Source organism: Periplaneta americana, chromosome 14, assembly GCF_040183065.1.
Source record: "Periplaneta americana isolate PAMFEO1 chromosome 14, P.americana_PAMFEO1_priV1, whole genome shotgun sequence".
NCBI lineage: Eukaryota > Metazoa > Arthropoda > Insecta > Blattodea > Blattidae > Periplaneta > Periplaneta americana.
In genome coordinates this window covers 10089897-10104122 of record NC_091130.1, presented here as the reverse complement: position 1 = coordinate 10104122, position 14226 = coordinate 10089897, and the positions used below count along the sequence as shown (strand labels likewise).

Sequence of the window (14226 nt, the reverse complement as noted above, 5' to 3'; positions counted from 1 at the left end):
TCGAATGCACCCTGTAATCAGCATTAGGTGATTCATAGCAGCCCTGTAACGGAGCATGGCGGCACGAGGACCGAATATCGTTCTCTGCGCATCACTCAAATGGGCAAGCTTTCTTTGCACTTCAATTATTGAATAAAAGTACTTTCCCAAGGGTAGCTTCCATTTGAAAATAAAAATCGTAAATAGTGATAACGCAAATGTTTATTTTTATTTTATTTGTTTAGTATGCTGTGTCTTTTGGCAACCCTTACTGAAGGGCAGCTACCCTTGTGGGATTTATATATAGAATTGTTAATACCAGAATGAAATACTTAATTACAGAACATACTAGTGGCTTGTGCAGCAAATGCTGCTGCAAACCATTGGCGTATACTGGTTAAAGGGTTTGGGCCACCACTGACCCTATTATTACACAAAATATATTTTAAAATCCCTATAATAAAATTCCTTACATATTTACGTGAATTCCAGACGTCTTGATTGGGACGAAAATACGTTGATGACTTCGTCCTTGAAATTACAGTTGGGCCACTTGCAAAGTTTCTGTAGAAATGACTTTTCAATGGATATTAGTGCCAAGCCGGATAAACGTTCTTGTGTATGAGTTGATCTACAGTAGGATTTTAATCTCTTCAACGCAGAAAATGTTCTTTCTACCGATGCTGACGTAGCTGGTATTGTTACAATTAATGTTGCCAACTTAAGGACTTCAGGAATAACTTGGTTGAGCTGGTTTTCATATATGGCAGATAATATTTCATGGATAGGTTTGTTGAAAATCAAAGACTTCTGCTGAATATATTACACTTAATTCACAATTAATACTACTCTTAGACACTCGAACAAATCACAGATTTAAAATAATGCACTGCAAGAACACAATCACATTCAATTGCTAGCGTACTAAGCGTATTACTGCTTCGCGCCTGTGAAGAAACCGATCATGAGAGCAGCAACTCGCCCGCCTACAGTGCATGATGGAAACAGGAGGGAGCGGGGGGGACGGACAGTTGTGCGAAGGACAGTGTGAGCGAAACGGTCACAGGCTACCTCACGTAGCAAGCGGTTTCTCCAGCGATGCCGCCTTGACAACTTGTTTCTTTTCGAGAGCAGACAGCGCATATAAATCTAATAATTACTTTAATTTTAATTACTATGGTAAAACTAATAATACAAAATTATTACATTATGTTATATTATAAACTTTTTCTTTTGTAATTTCCTTGGGCTACAGCCGGTAGCCCCGGTAGTCCGCAAAATACGCCCCTGCTGCAAACTAAGTTCGTTAGACGGTCAAATAAAAATTTTTCAGATTTATTTTCAATGAAGAATACTTGTCTTTTTGAAAGTTATTTGCTTCCATAATAATGAAACATACTCCCTCTGAATGATACTTTTTCTTGAACCTATCCAACTTCAGTTTTTGAGTTTCAACGCGAAAACGCAAGTATCAATGTCAGGACGATAGCAGTAGCTATTTCAGATCATTGTGGATTGTAGGCAAAAGTTAAAAAAATGTCAGGTTTACTAAGCTTTCGAACAATAGCATTTTCGTATAGCTGCTGCATGTAGAACTTGAAATGTAGAGCGTAAAATCATTTTATCCTACTAAGAGATCTTGCTGAAATTATCTGGAGACTACAAAATTTTCTAGACCTCTTATTTTATCAGTAAGTAATACCTTTTTATCTTTCCTTAGGAACTGTAATTTTTGCGCTCTCTCGAGCCAATACTAAAGACAATGACACATATCAATATCTACACTACACCGCCATTAAGTATATGAAAAAGACCCAACCCCACTGGTTTAATAAGTATAAAAATATTTGATTTTTAATAACAATATTATTATCTTACTTAAGTTTTGTAGTTATATAGCAGTCACTCAGTAAATTATAGAAATGAAGATCTAAATTAAGATATTCTCTACATTTACTTACATAACCTCAAAACGTTTCACTTTCATATCATCAATATAGCATTAATATGTATAATTAATGAAAAATAGTCACATCATGGCATTAAGTATAACAATATTTCATTTCTAATGGTAATAATGTCATCAAACACCTCAAGTTACGTAGATTTGAATATCCAATACACAGCTGTACTCAGAAAATTATACACTGCAGAATCAGTTTTTAATAACAAGTTGAATTGAGCTCTAGATATGTCGGCAATCCTGCAGGTCATGGCCTTCGTGTAATAGCCTATTGTTTATTGTAGTGTGTGTTTTGTTCTGAAATTAAATCAAGTTGGCCGTGATTGAATAAAATTAGTTTCCAAAAATGACAACAGATGGATTTTGGAATATAGGAAAATTATGTAGGAAAATTGACATTTCACTGAAAACTACTACTTTTCCGAAAAACTTTGGATGCCAGGCATGAAAATGAGGGGTCACTCATTAAAATCCGTTCAGCCGTTTTCCCGTAATTTCCATTACCAGTTCAAATTATATATATAGATTTTAGACATCACAATATACCACGATAATTAGATGGATAGTGGATCAGGTCTGCAACTCTATCAGTAAAAACAACAAAGCATTATTGTAGCTGCGAGCTTACACAATGCAATTCACGGATACGGCAGTGTGACGTCAGCAGAAATGGTGGATAAAATTTCTTCACTACATATATCGAGAACCATTTGGCATTTTTAGTTGCGGTTTGCAGAATTGTTATCAGCTTCCTGTTGTCTTCAAAATATGAAGCAAAAAATCATTATAGATGCCTGTTGCTAGTAGCCAGAGGTGGGGTGTAGTCAATATATGCTGCAGGGCTGGGTCTTCTGCAACTGGTACTGATGATTTTAATTTACTTCTTTTGTGGTTTATGGATGGACAGTATAGAAGAATGTGTTCCAGATCTTCATCATGATTATTACACCACAGACAAGTAGGATTATCAGAAATGTGAAATCGGTGTAGGTACAATTGTGTGACAATGTGACCTGTTCTGGCTCTTGTTAAAAATGTTTGAACATGTCTGGGCAAGTTTTTGTACATTTCCAGGTCATTTGGTTTCTTTTGTACAGGCTGTAAAATTTTTCCTTTGTCAGAAGAGAGCCAATTGTTGATCCACAGGTTTGTAAAATGAGACTTTACTGAAGCAAAAGCACTGGATAGAGATATCACTTGAAGAGGTCTTGGTTGCAAATATGTTGCCTGTTTTGCGATATTATCGACTTTCTCGTTCCCAGGTATACCACAATGACTAGGTATCCATTGAAATGTTATTTCCTTTTGGAGTTCTTTTAGTTTACTTAGTTGTTTCTGAATTGGAATAATTCTATGTGCATATAGGTTTGGTACATATTTGATTATATTACATATAGCCCCTTGGAGTCGGTAAGTATGCAAATAGATTTTTCAGAAATTTGAGTAACACACTGAAGAGCAGCATCAATAGCTAGCAATTCAGTGTCAAGACTGGAGGAGGATGAACATGGTATGAAATAACTTTCTTGATATTTTGGAATATAATACCCTGCTCCTGATGTCCCATTATTAGGATTTAGAGATCCATCTGTATAAATTTGATGGGATAAAGGAAGGAAAACGGGAAAAGATGGTTTTCAGTGTTTAAGTTGTGATGAGGTTGAAATTTAATCATATCAATGTTTCAGAACTACCGATACTTAATGATTCCATTTACAGGACTATATTGCCTTGTGTCCTCGACCTTTTTGCCTGGATAGCGCAGACGATTGGAGTAGAGGAACACTCCACGTCTCAAACAACACTATCCCAACAAGGTTGTGCAATTCAAAAACCTCACCACAACACTAAATAAAGTGAAAAAGAAAACTATTAATTTTATATTAACAATATATCCACCTGTCTACAGTTTACTAGCATTAACAAAAAAAAAATCATATTTATTTTTAATTTCAGGCATTTGAACATTGCTAAGTATCACAGGCACTTGCTCGATACGCCAGTTTGGCACTTGTTACTCCCACTAAAAGAACTACGCCTTCACCATCTGTAACCCTCCACCCTTCTGCTTCAATTTACTCGTACTTGATTTGACGGCAAAGCTAAGATGATCCCAAAGCCGCCTCCACTGTCGAGTGAGCCAACTGACGTCGTTTCCAGCCCACATGCCCAGGCCTTTCTTTTCAGCATGGTTCTCAGCTGCGAGGAGTTTCTTGTAATACTTCATGTACACGGGATCCTTTTCCAGCTCGAAGTCTAATGAAGAGACAGAAGCAAAGCCCAGAGACACCAGATCTACACCCACGTTACCACATTTCTGTAACAGTAATACATTACAACAGAATTAGGCTTTTGGGTATTCCACCCTGCCTTGGAACTTGATATATCCAATGTTTCGGTACTACATACAGGTTCCATCAGGGCAGACAGGTAAGATCAGAGAGGTCGCCTATTCTATTGGGCTCGTTAAGCCAGGCTAATCCAGACAACTGAGCAACAATATTTTATTGGTTACTGTTTATATAGGAAATTAAGTGAACTCAAATGAGACACTCAGAAAAAACATGAACATATAACTATAATACAAATATATGTGAAACAGAACTATAAATAACTGATTCTAGTTAATCAATATTAATTCCTTCCTAAAACAAGATGTTCGTAACAGAAAATGAAAGAATTGAGGTGATGGTGGTGGTGGCGGCAGCAGTGGAGGTGGTGGTGGTGGTAGTGGTGGTGGTGGTGGTGGTGGTGGCAGCAGCAGTGGTGGTGATGGTGGTGGTGGTGGTGGCAGCAGCAGTGGTGGTGGTGGTGGTGGTGGTGGTAGCGGTGGCGGCAGTGGAGGCGGCAGCGAGGGTGGTGGTGGTGGTGGCGGCAGTGAGGGTGGTGGTGGTGGTGGTGGAGGCAGCAGCGAGGGTGGTGGTGGTGGTGGTGGTGGCGGCAGTGGAGGCGGCAGCGAGGGTGGTGGTGGTGGTGGTGGTGGCGGCAGCGAGGGTGGTGGTGGTGGTGGTGGTGGCAGCAGCAGTGGTGGTGGTGGTGGTAGTGGTAGTGGTAGTGGTGGTGGTGGTGGTGGTGGTGGTAGCGGTGGCGGCAGAGGAGGCGGCAGCGAGGGTGGTGGTGGTGGTGGCGGCAATGGAGGCGGCAGCGAGGGTGGTGGTAGTGGCGGCAGTGGAGGCGGCAGCGAGGGTGGTGGTGGTGGTGGTGGTGGCAGTGGAGGCGACAGCGAGGGTGGTGGTGGTGGCGGCAGTGGAGGCGGCAGCGAGGGTGGTGGTGGTGACGGCAGTGGCGACGGCAGCGAGGGTGGTGGTGGTGGTGGTGGCAGTGGAGGCGGCAGCGAGGGTGGTGGTGGTGGTGGTGACGGCAGTGGCGAGCGGCAGCAAGGGTGGTGGTGGTGGTGGTGGCGGCAGTGGAGGCGGCAGCGAAGGTGGTGGTGGTGGCGGCAGTGGAGGCGGCAGCGAGGGTGGTGGTGGTGGTGGTGGCAGTGGAGGCGGCAGCGAGGGTGGTGGTGGTGGTGGTGGCGGTGGTGGTGATGGTGGCGGCGTCGGCGGTGGTGGCGGGGGTGGTGGTGGTAGTGGCGGTAGCGGGGGTGGTGGTGGTAGCAGTGGCGGCGGCGGCAACGGGGGTGGTGGTGGTGGCGCCAGCGGGTGTGGTGGTGGTGATGGCGGCGGCAACGGGGTTGGTGGTGGTGGTGGCAATGGTGGTGGCGGCGGCAGCGAGGGTGGTGGATTTGGTGACAGAAGACGCGCACAATTAGAGGTATGCATCCTTTTTAACGAAACTCATGCAAATTCACCATCTATTTCTCAGTCAACTTTGAGTACAAAAGAACCGAAATTCAGAGAATATAGACATGTTAGATTTCATTAAATTAGCCTAGGGTTGCCAATCCTCCTGTATATCCCGGGATCTTCTGTATTTGCCCCTAATTTTTAACAGTCTCCTGGCTCCTGTATTATTCTTCTCTTCGAGATTTTTTCTCCCTTATTTTTGCATGACATAAACATTTTTATTCTAAAAATTTGATTTTAGCGATGACTGATTATATGATGAATTTTGTTGTTCTAGAAATGTATTAAAATGTGCTGCCTTTGTAGAAAGTAATGCTTGTTGCAGAAATGGGTTTTAGTGCTCACCCGTTTTAAAATCAAACCGTGTTAATTTATAAATTTAGAAAAACTGGTTAGTTTTGTTCTAAGCATACCAAGTAGTAATGCTAATACAAAAAGGGTGTTTCGTCTCATGAACAATAATTGGACAGATGTTCGAAACATGAGCACGACACATTTAATCAAATCAGAGTGAAAACTGCAGTCAACTTAAAATATCTGTTGTGTACGATTCATCTGAGGAGTGTGATACAATGTAGTAAATGCATACCTTTATGTTCGCGTAGGCTTCCGCGGCTGGTGTACATGGTGTGTGGATAAGTTTCAGGGCTTCTACCGCGTTGTCTTGGTGTTATTGGCTGATGTTTCGACCGCTGTGTTGTCATCTTCAGAGGAGTTGTTGGATAAGGAAATGGTCTGCCAGCTCGTATGTATATAGTAGTCTCGATGGGGAGAGTACTTGCTGTGATAGGTCGTAGGTTCTCCTTCTGGCATCTGATTGGTCCTACGTTGTCCAATCTGGTTGAGGTCTGTATGAAGGGCAGTATTCATATTAAATACTGGCCCTCATAAGGTCCGAAAGAGTGACCTTGATACCGTGCCCAATGTCCGGATGAAGTGGGGGGGGGCGGTATCAAGGTCACTCTTTCGGACCTTATGAGGGCCAGTATTTAATATGAATACTCCCCTTCATACAGACCTCAACCGGATTGGACCACATAGGACCAATCAGATGCCAGAAGGAGAACCTACGACCTATCACCGCAAGTACTCCCTCCATCGAGACTACTATATATATATATATATATATATATATATATACACGAGCTGGCAGACCATTTCCTTATCCAACTGCTCTGAAGATGACCACAACACAGCGGTCGAAACGTCAGGCAATAACACCAAGACAACGCGGTAGAAGCCCTGAAGCTTATCCACACACCGCATACCTTTATCCTTCGTCTGTTGATCGTCGTTTACTTCATTGGAATATGTCGTGTACTTTAGAAATTATAGGCGCAACAAAACTGGTCTGGAAATGTGTTGGAACACTTTCTGGGAAGCATCCTAGTACAGGCCCAAACTTGTAGATGTAATTCACGTCAAAACGGTCAGTCCTAATGAGATTATGAACTGGCAATAAAGAAGCAATGATGGAGTCTGAAGTACTTCGCGAAAACCCGCCCTGTTACAGCATTGCACATTTCACATCTTATAGAATATACAAGGAATTGGAAGTCATTAAAACTGAGTGCGTTCTAACATTAAGTGAAGTTTCATAATTTACCGTTTTGGCAGTTACAATGCAGCTGACAGACTCTGGGTTCAGTTTGAGGAGGGTGAATCTGACAGGTGTCCCCACGACGACATGCTGCAGCCATGACACGCCATTATTCAGGACATCCACGCTGGAGATGTGCACAGGGAGACAATTACTGCTGGACCGTCTCAGCTGCCATGCCACGACTGGGTAGTGGTCAACCAACAGCAGTGGTGGTGACGAGCCAACAGATGTCTCCACACGCACCACCTTACCAGACAGTGTCATGTGCTTCTCCAGGAAGCTGGACGGAATCTCTCGAGGAGAGGTGAACTTCTTCAACTGCAATTCAAACAGACTTTACATGAAAGACTTCACTGTGTTAGTCTACACCACAATTAATAATAATTAAAATATGCCTTAATAAACCAAGTGATTACTCATCCGAGATTTTCTTCACTGATTTTAATGTTTTGAAAATTAAACAGATTTATTATATTGCCTTATTAAACTTCATACATAAAAATCGTAATAAATTCAAATTGTATCATCATAAATATGGAACTAAAAGATCCGATTTTATACGACTACAGGAATGGAATTCCTCAAGGATCAATATTAGGTCCCCTACTTTTTCTAGCGTTTATAAATGATCTTGCCCCCCTAATAAAAGATGTATTATACTGTAAGTTCACAGGGCTAACGGCTTCGAAGCTGGGTACCTGGTTCTAATGAAGTGCACTGGAAGCAATTTAAAACATGGGGGCATGAGATAGTTACTCTACCTGCCATAAAAATTCACTTCAATTAATCCCCAAGGTAAAAAAAAAAAATAATAAAAAAAAATAAATAAATAATAAAAGATGTAGGTCATCCCATATTATTTGCAGATGAAACAAGTATAGTAATTACAAGCAATAACTCCAACACATTCCAATCTTCAACAGAGGAAATTCTCTTCAAAATATGTGACTGGTTCTCAGTCAATAAATTAGTATTAAATTGTAACAAAACTAACATAATTCAATTTAAATCTTGTCCAAATTCAACGTCACAAATTTCTACCGCAGTAATTAATAATAGATCCCTATTAGAAACAACAACCACCAAATTTCTTGGCTTAAAATCGATAATGTGTTAAATTGGAAAAATCATGTTAAAGAAATTACCCCCAAATTAAATTCAGCTTATTTTGCTATTAGATCTATGCAAAAGATAGTAAATATCAATACCTTAAAAACAATATACTTTGCATACTTCCACTCAGTAATGAGTTTTGGAATAACATTCTGGGGAAATTCCACAGATAGTAACAATATATTTCTATTAAAAAAAAGAGTAATTAGAATAATAGTAGGAGCCAAATCTAGGGAATCTTGTAGGACTATTTTCAAAAAACTACAAATAATGCCCATGGCTTGTCAGTATATCTTTTCATTAATAATCTTCCTCGTATGTAATCGTGAAAACTTTGTAACTAATTCAACAGTTCATAGCATAAATACACGTCAAAAAAATGACTTTCATACTCCATCGGCAAGTCTATCGTGCTATCAAAAAGGAGTGCGTTATATGGCAGTAAAAATTTTTAATAGCCTCCCTATCGATATAAAAAATGAAACTCAAAACATAAAATTATTTAGGGCCAAATTAAAGAAGTACCTAATTTCTCACACCTTCTATTCTGTAGGTGAATACATGACATTCAATAACACTTCATGAAATTGATACTAAAACTATGTGTTGTACTAGTAGACAATATTGTAAATCTCGTCTATATATATTTCATCTAGACTGTGACTATAAATTAAGATTTTATAATAGTATTAAGTTTTTTGACTTGGTCCATATTCCAGCTGTAAGCATGTATGAATACCATGGAATGTTAATAAATACAATACAAAAGTGTTTCACAAGTACAGCTCTTAGCCATGGTACCTACTTTGGTCCAAGGTTATATAATAAAATTGAAAAATACCCAAATTTGGAAAATTTTTGCATCAGAAATTTAAAAAATAGCGTTAGGAATTAAATTTTTAAAGAATATAATGTTGATTTAATATGTGTATGTATTTGTATGATTTAAATTGTTCAAATTGAAATTGTATTTTTAAAGTTAATTTATTCCTATAATTTTTTTTCCTTGACCCACTTTGTGTCAAATAATTATCTTTGTTTGTGTTAAGTATGTGTTCAGATAACTCCGTGAGCACGAGTTTTCACTCCTTCAGGGAAGAATTAAGACTGTATTTTTGTACATGTTATTTTACTAACAATAAACAATAAACATGAAAGTTAAGTCTTAAAGTCAAATGTTTCTTCCAATTCAACACTTTACAAGAAAACTTGTCAAATTTTGATCAATAATGAAAAATATTTGTCAAAGACACTTTCATACAGCTAAAAATTGACAAGATTTTAAAATATGTGCTTAAAATTCATTGTAACCTGTGTAGGTCCACCTACCAAATATTACGATATAAATATTGTGTTGACGCAAAAGTTCATAGTAGTTTTTTGCTGTGACAATTTTTTTTTTTACTTGATTATTTAACGACACTATCAACTACTCGGTTACACACTCTTTCAGGGGAGTGTTAGAATTTTGTAGATTTACAATTTCTTTATATTGTAATTTTCTGGCAATAAACAATACTATAATATAGTCAACGGCAATTCGGAAGGCGGTAGTCTGCTAGCGTTTGCGTCGAGAGAGACAGATAGAGACAGCAAGACAGCATACAACATTGTCACATTGGACTTCATGAGCACGTGTAATACAAATAGCGCAGCAGAGAATTTAAATTATCAAAAGACAATAATGATGTTAGCCATTGATTATTGTAAGCATGACACCAAACAAAAACTCTTTCCTTTACTAACAATATTCTTTGCACGGTTCTCAATCCCACACCACATGCTTCTGCAGTCGTTTCTTGCACGTTGGCAACGTTGCAGCCAGCATCAAGATCGTCAACGTTTTTAAAATAATTATACACCTTAAACACTATTTTTCGCGCCTGCCTGTACAATACTTGTCTTTTTACAGTCTCTTCTTCCATTTATTTATCTTACACACACACAGTAAATGTTAGTTTTACTTATTCAATGTATTGAAACACTCACACGTGAATAAACGAACTCGGGAAGTACTTGTTACAGACTGATTCCGATTGGTTCTACTGTACAAGCGTGTTACGTCACATACCAGAAATGCTACGGCGCATATAGCAGCTGACCACCTTCCGAACTGCCGTCTAGTCTAGGCTATATTAAATTATTAGATTTAGCATTGATGGGATTGGTGATTGCGAGATGTATTGGCGAGATGAGGCCGAGGATTCGCCATAGATTACCTGACATTCGTCTTACGATTGGGGAAAATCTCTGAAAAACCCAACCAAGTAATCAGCCCTAGCGGGAATCGAACCCACGCCCAAGCGCAATCCGAATTGGCAGACAAGTGCCTCAACCGACTGAGCTATACTGGTGACTGACAAAAGTTTTTATTTGAGTTGAACAGACAGAAATTAATCAGTAATATATTCTGTTACATTATCTATGACTCTCTGCTAACACTGGGGTAGTTTTTCGATTCCACGTCTGAGAAATCTGCTGGTTTGGAGTTAGAGAAGTTGCCAAACCAAGTTTGTAAAGCATCTTCATTATTAAAGCAGTTCTCTTGAGGGTCAATGCATACCAAATGAAATGTCAAGAAGAAAAACACGTTTAGTCCAAATTTAGTAATTTTTATAATTTAACTAAATCTGTCAGTTAAAGTTGAGATCCCCTAAACATACAGGAAAATAACTCTCTTGGTTTCACATTATAAGCATATTACGGAAAATCTTACACAGGAAAAAACAGTCAGTTCTGCAAAAACGCTCTCCTGAAAAACTTGCAAAATGTGACTAAGTGTGTCTTTCCCCTAAACCCTTCAAAAGGACCAGAAAAAAATTAATTGATAGTTCGACTATTTTTAAAATCGTTAATATTTTTATAATGATGACCCCCTATCTATAAGTAGGCAGAAATTAGTATCAGTTTATTTCTATTAGTCTTCATTTTAGCTTTTGCAGACAGTTGCAGTAAATCTGATAGCTAGATTAAGAAAAATTATATAAAGGTGGGTAAAACACTATTATTAGGATTTTCAGCACATTCCAAGCTATATTTTATGTCCTATAGCTACTCTTTTACCCTATCTCTCTTTGTAATAATGGCAAGTTACCTAAGGCTAAAACTGATTTACGTATTTAAAAAAAAATTACAGTTTCAAATTTTTTTCTGCGGTGGAAAGGAATGAAATACCACGGTTGTAATTTTGTTATAGAACAGTTATGCAGCAAATCTTCAGCAAAAAATATTTGAATTCTCTTACTTGACCCCTTTTTAATTAGAGTAGTTTAAAAATGCTCGCTTTTCAGTTTTCTCTTAATTTGAGTCCTAGTAGAGGAGCTAATAAAAATTTAAAATTGTTAATACAAAAAGTGAATAGGTACTCCATAGGAGGTACCTGTAAAAAAAATTGGAGTTTGATATTCCATGGGAACCAAAGTTATAACAGGGAAAAATTAATGAAAAATAGGTTTGTAGTAATACCTGCAGGCCCTACAATTAAATACCGACATGTTTAACAAACCGTCATATAAATACAATTATTACGCTTGCTAGCGCTGAGTAGTTTTCGGAAGTGGAAATCGTTGAATTTGTAAGGGATTTTTTAGTTAAACTTGCGCTGAAGTAGTTCCCTTCGTACTCTGCGTACCTTTGCATATATGAATGTGATAGGTTAGGTTTGGTTTGTTTAGACTTTTATTGTGCCTTGCATATACGATCAACTGCATCTCCCTTATAAATTCAACGATTTTCACTTCCGAAATCACCGGAACTACCTCAGAGCTAGTTTCACCTAGATTCGTATATGCAAGGTATATAAGCGGAGTAGGAAGGAAACTACCTCATTGCTAGTTTAGCCGTAGTATCAAACAAAGTTGCCTCATGTCACTTAGCTATCTCCTCCTCTAACTAACCTAACCTAACCTTTAACTCGTAATATTTATGGAAATACATACCAGTGAAGGGCAAAACACAACGCAACACAATCCCCATAATCAGATGCTATCACTATGTGACTAATACTGTAAACACACGCCATCGTTAAAGTAAATAATTACGAAAATATATTATAATGTAAATCACTTTTTTCTTATCCAAATTTGCAATTAAAGAATAGTCGTATCGAACTGTTTCCAGGGAAGAAGTTTTAGCACAATACACCATACCATACCCACTGAAAATTAACATTTAGACAGTTTGATTAAATCTCTAGTCCTACTTATTACACAGAATGTTAAAAGCTCAAAACTAATTTTTCTGCTCTCACGATTATGATAATTTTATTATATCTATTTTCTTACTTACCGGTCGAACGCTTCGAAGTGCCACGGCCAATCCGACAAAGGCGATGGAATAGATACCATACTAGAAACGAATAAAACAATTGTGTTTTACTACATGTTACGGAAATTTCACGGAATCTAAGGTTAAAACAGACAAATATTATTCACTCACTTGAACTCCTCTAATATTTTTCTCCATATACGATGTAAAGTTCTCGAACCAGTGCCGTTCGTCGTCCATTTCGCTCGAATAAATTTCTTTTCAGAATAAAAGACTTATTTCTGTCAACATAAACAAACACATCGCCGTTTCGTTATGCAACTGTTCACATTCCTGACTGTTTTCAGAGTCCATTACCACATAGATCAAAATTACTTCGGTCCGTTCCGTTTCGATCACAACACAACAGATTTATCGCTTACGTAATTGTTCAAGCAGGCACTGAGCGGGCCGAACTGAACAATACGAATTACGCACAAAAAAAAAAAAATGTACGGACTAAAATGCACTGTTCTGTGAATACCGGTAGTCGTAAAAAGTAACCGTAAAGTTCTGGGGGGAACCTAAACACCGGGGTTGGGGGGGGGGGATATATTCATCCATGAAAATATGTTTGCAGTGCTTATGCAATATGAATGCTACGAATTTACTAAGTTAGCAGCATAATGGGCTTTCATATTCAGCAAATGAAGATGGGTTACAAATAAATAATAATGTTATGTTTTATTTAACAACACTCGCAACTGCCCAGGTTATATCAGCGTCGCAGGTGTGCCGGAATTTTGTCCCGCAGGAGTTCTTTTACATGCCAATCTACTGACATGAGCCTGTCGCATTTAAGCACACTGAAATGCCATCGACCTGGCCCAGGATCGAACCCGCAACCTTGGGCATAGAAGGCCAGTGCTATACCTACTGCGCCGACGGTTACAAATAAATGTACAGTGCATATACTGGGAATGATTTTTAAGTTCGAACGGTTGCGCTTTTGTAAATATCGTGACTAACCAAGTTCTTAGTCATTATTCTACTTACTCATTGTTTCTATTATTTTTATATTCTAGTACAACATGAACAACAATTTACCGCGCATAAAATGTATGTTCAATTTGAATGCGCGCGTTTTCCACTTGAATTCAAGTTTTTTATTGGTTATTTTACATTTTATCAACTACTATAGTTACCTAGCGTCTGAATGAGATGGTGATAAGGTGATAATGCCAGGAAAAATCTCAACCAGAGAACTTATCCCAACCAGGATTGAATTCAAGTTATCAAGTGACGCTCATACTCTTCAAGTTGTTTCAAGTTCCTTTCACGTCAAATAAAAAGTAACTTCGCTTTAGAATATGCCATTAGGAAAGTTCAGGATAACAGGCAGGGTTTGGAATTGAACGGGTTACATCAGCTTCTTGTCTATGCGGATGACGTGAATATGTTAGGAGAAAATCCACAAACGATTAAGGAAAACACGGGAATTTTATTGAAAGCAAGTAAAGCAATCGGTTTGGAAG

At 38.5% G+C, this 14226-nt stretch overlaps 1 protein-coding gene across 1 annotated transcript; it reads right to left on the bottom strand.

The window, feature by feature from the left end:
* Positions 1–3809: 3809 nt before the first annotated feature.
* LOC138713131 (protein C3orf33) lies at positions 3810–13246 on the bottom strand. The gene is made up of 4 exons (XM_069844922.1): positions 12884–13246; positions 12734–12793; positions 7337–7651; positions 3810–4259 (listed from the first exon to the last, which is right to left on the bottom strand). The coding sequence occupies exons 1-4, from the start codon at positions 12950–12952 to the stop codon at positions 3975–3977; spliced, it is 729 nt and encodes a 242-aa protein (XP_069701023.1). The 5' UTR covers positions 12953–13246; the 3' UTR covers positions 3810–3974.
* Positions 13247–14226: the final 980 nt, after the last annotated feature.

Coding starts and splice junctions, on each gene's coding strand:
- LOC138713131 (XM_069844922.1), bottom strand. CDS start 12,952: ATGGACGACGAACGGCACTGGTTCGAGAACTTTACATCGTATATGGAG. Junction 12,794..12,883: donor AAAATATTAGAGGAGTTCAA/GTGAGTGAATAA, acceptor ATTCGTTTCTAG/TATGGTATCTATTCCATCGC. Junction 4,260..7,336: donor GCATTGTAACTGCCAAAACG/GTAAATTATGAA, acceptor TTACTGTTACAG/AAATGTGGTAACGTGGGTGT.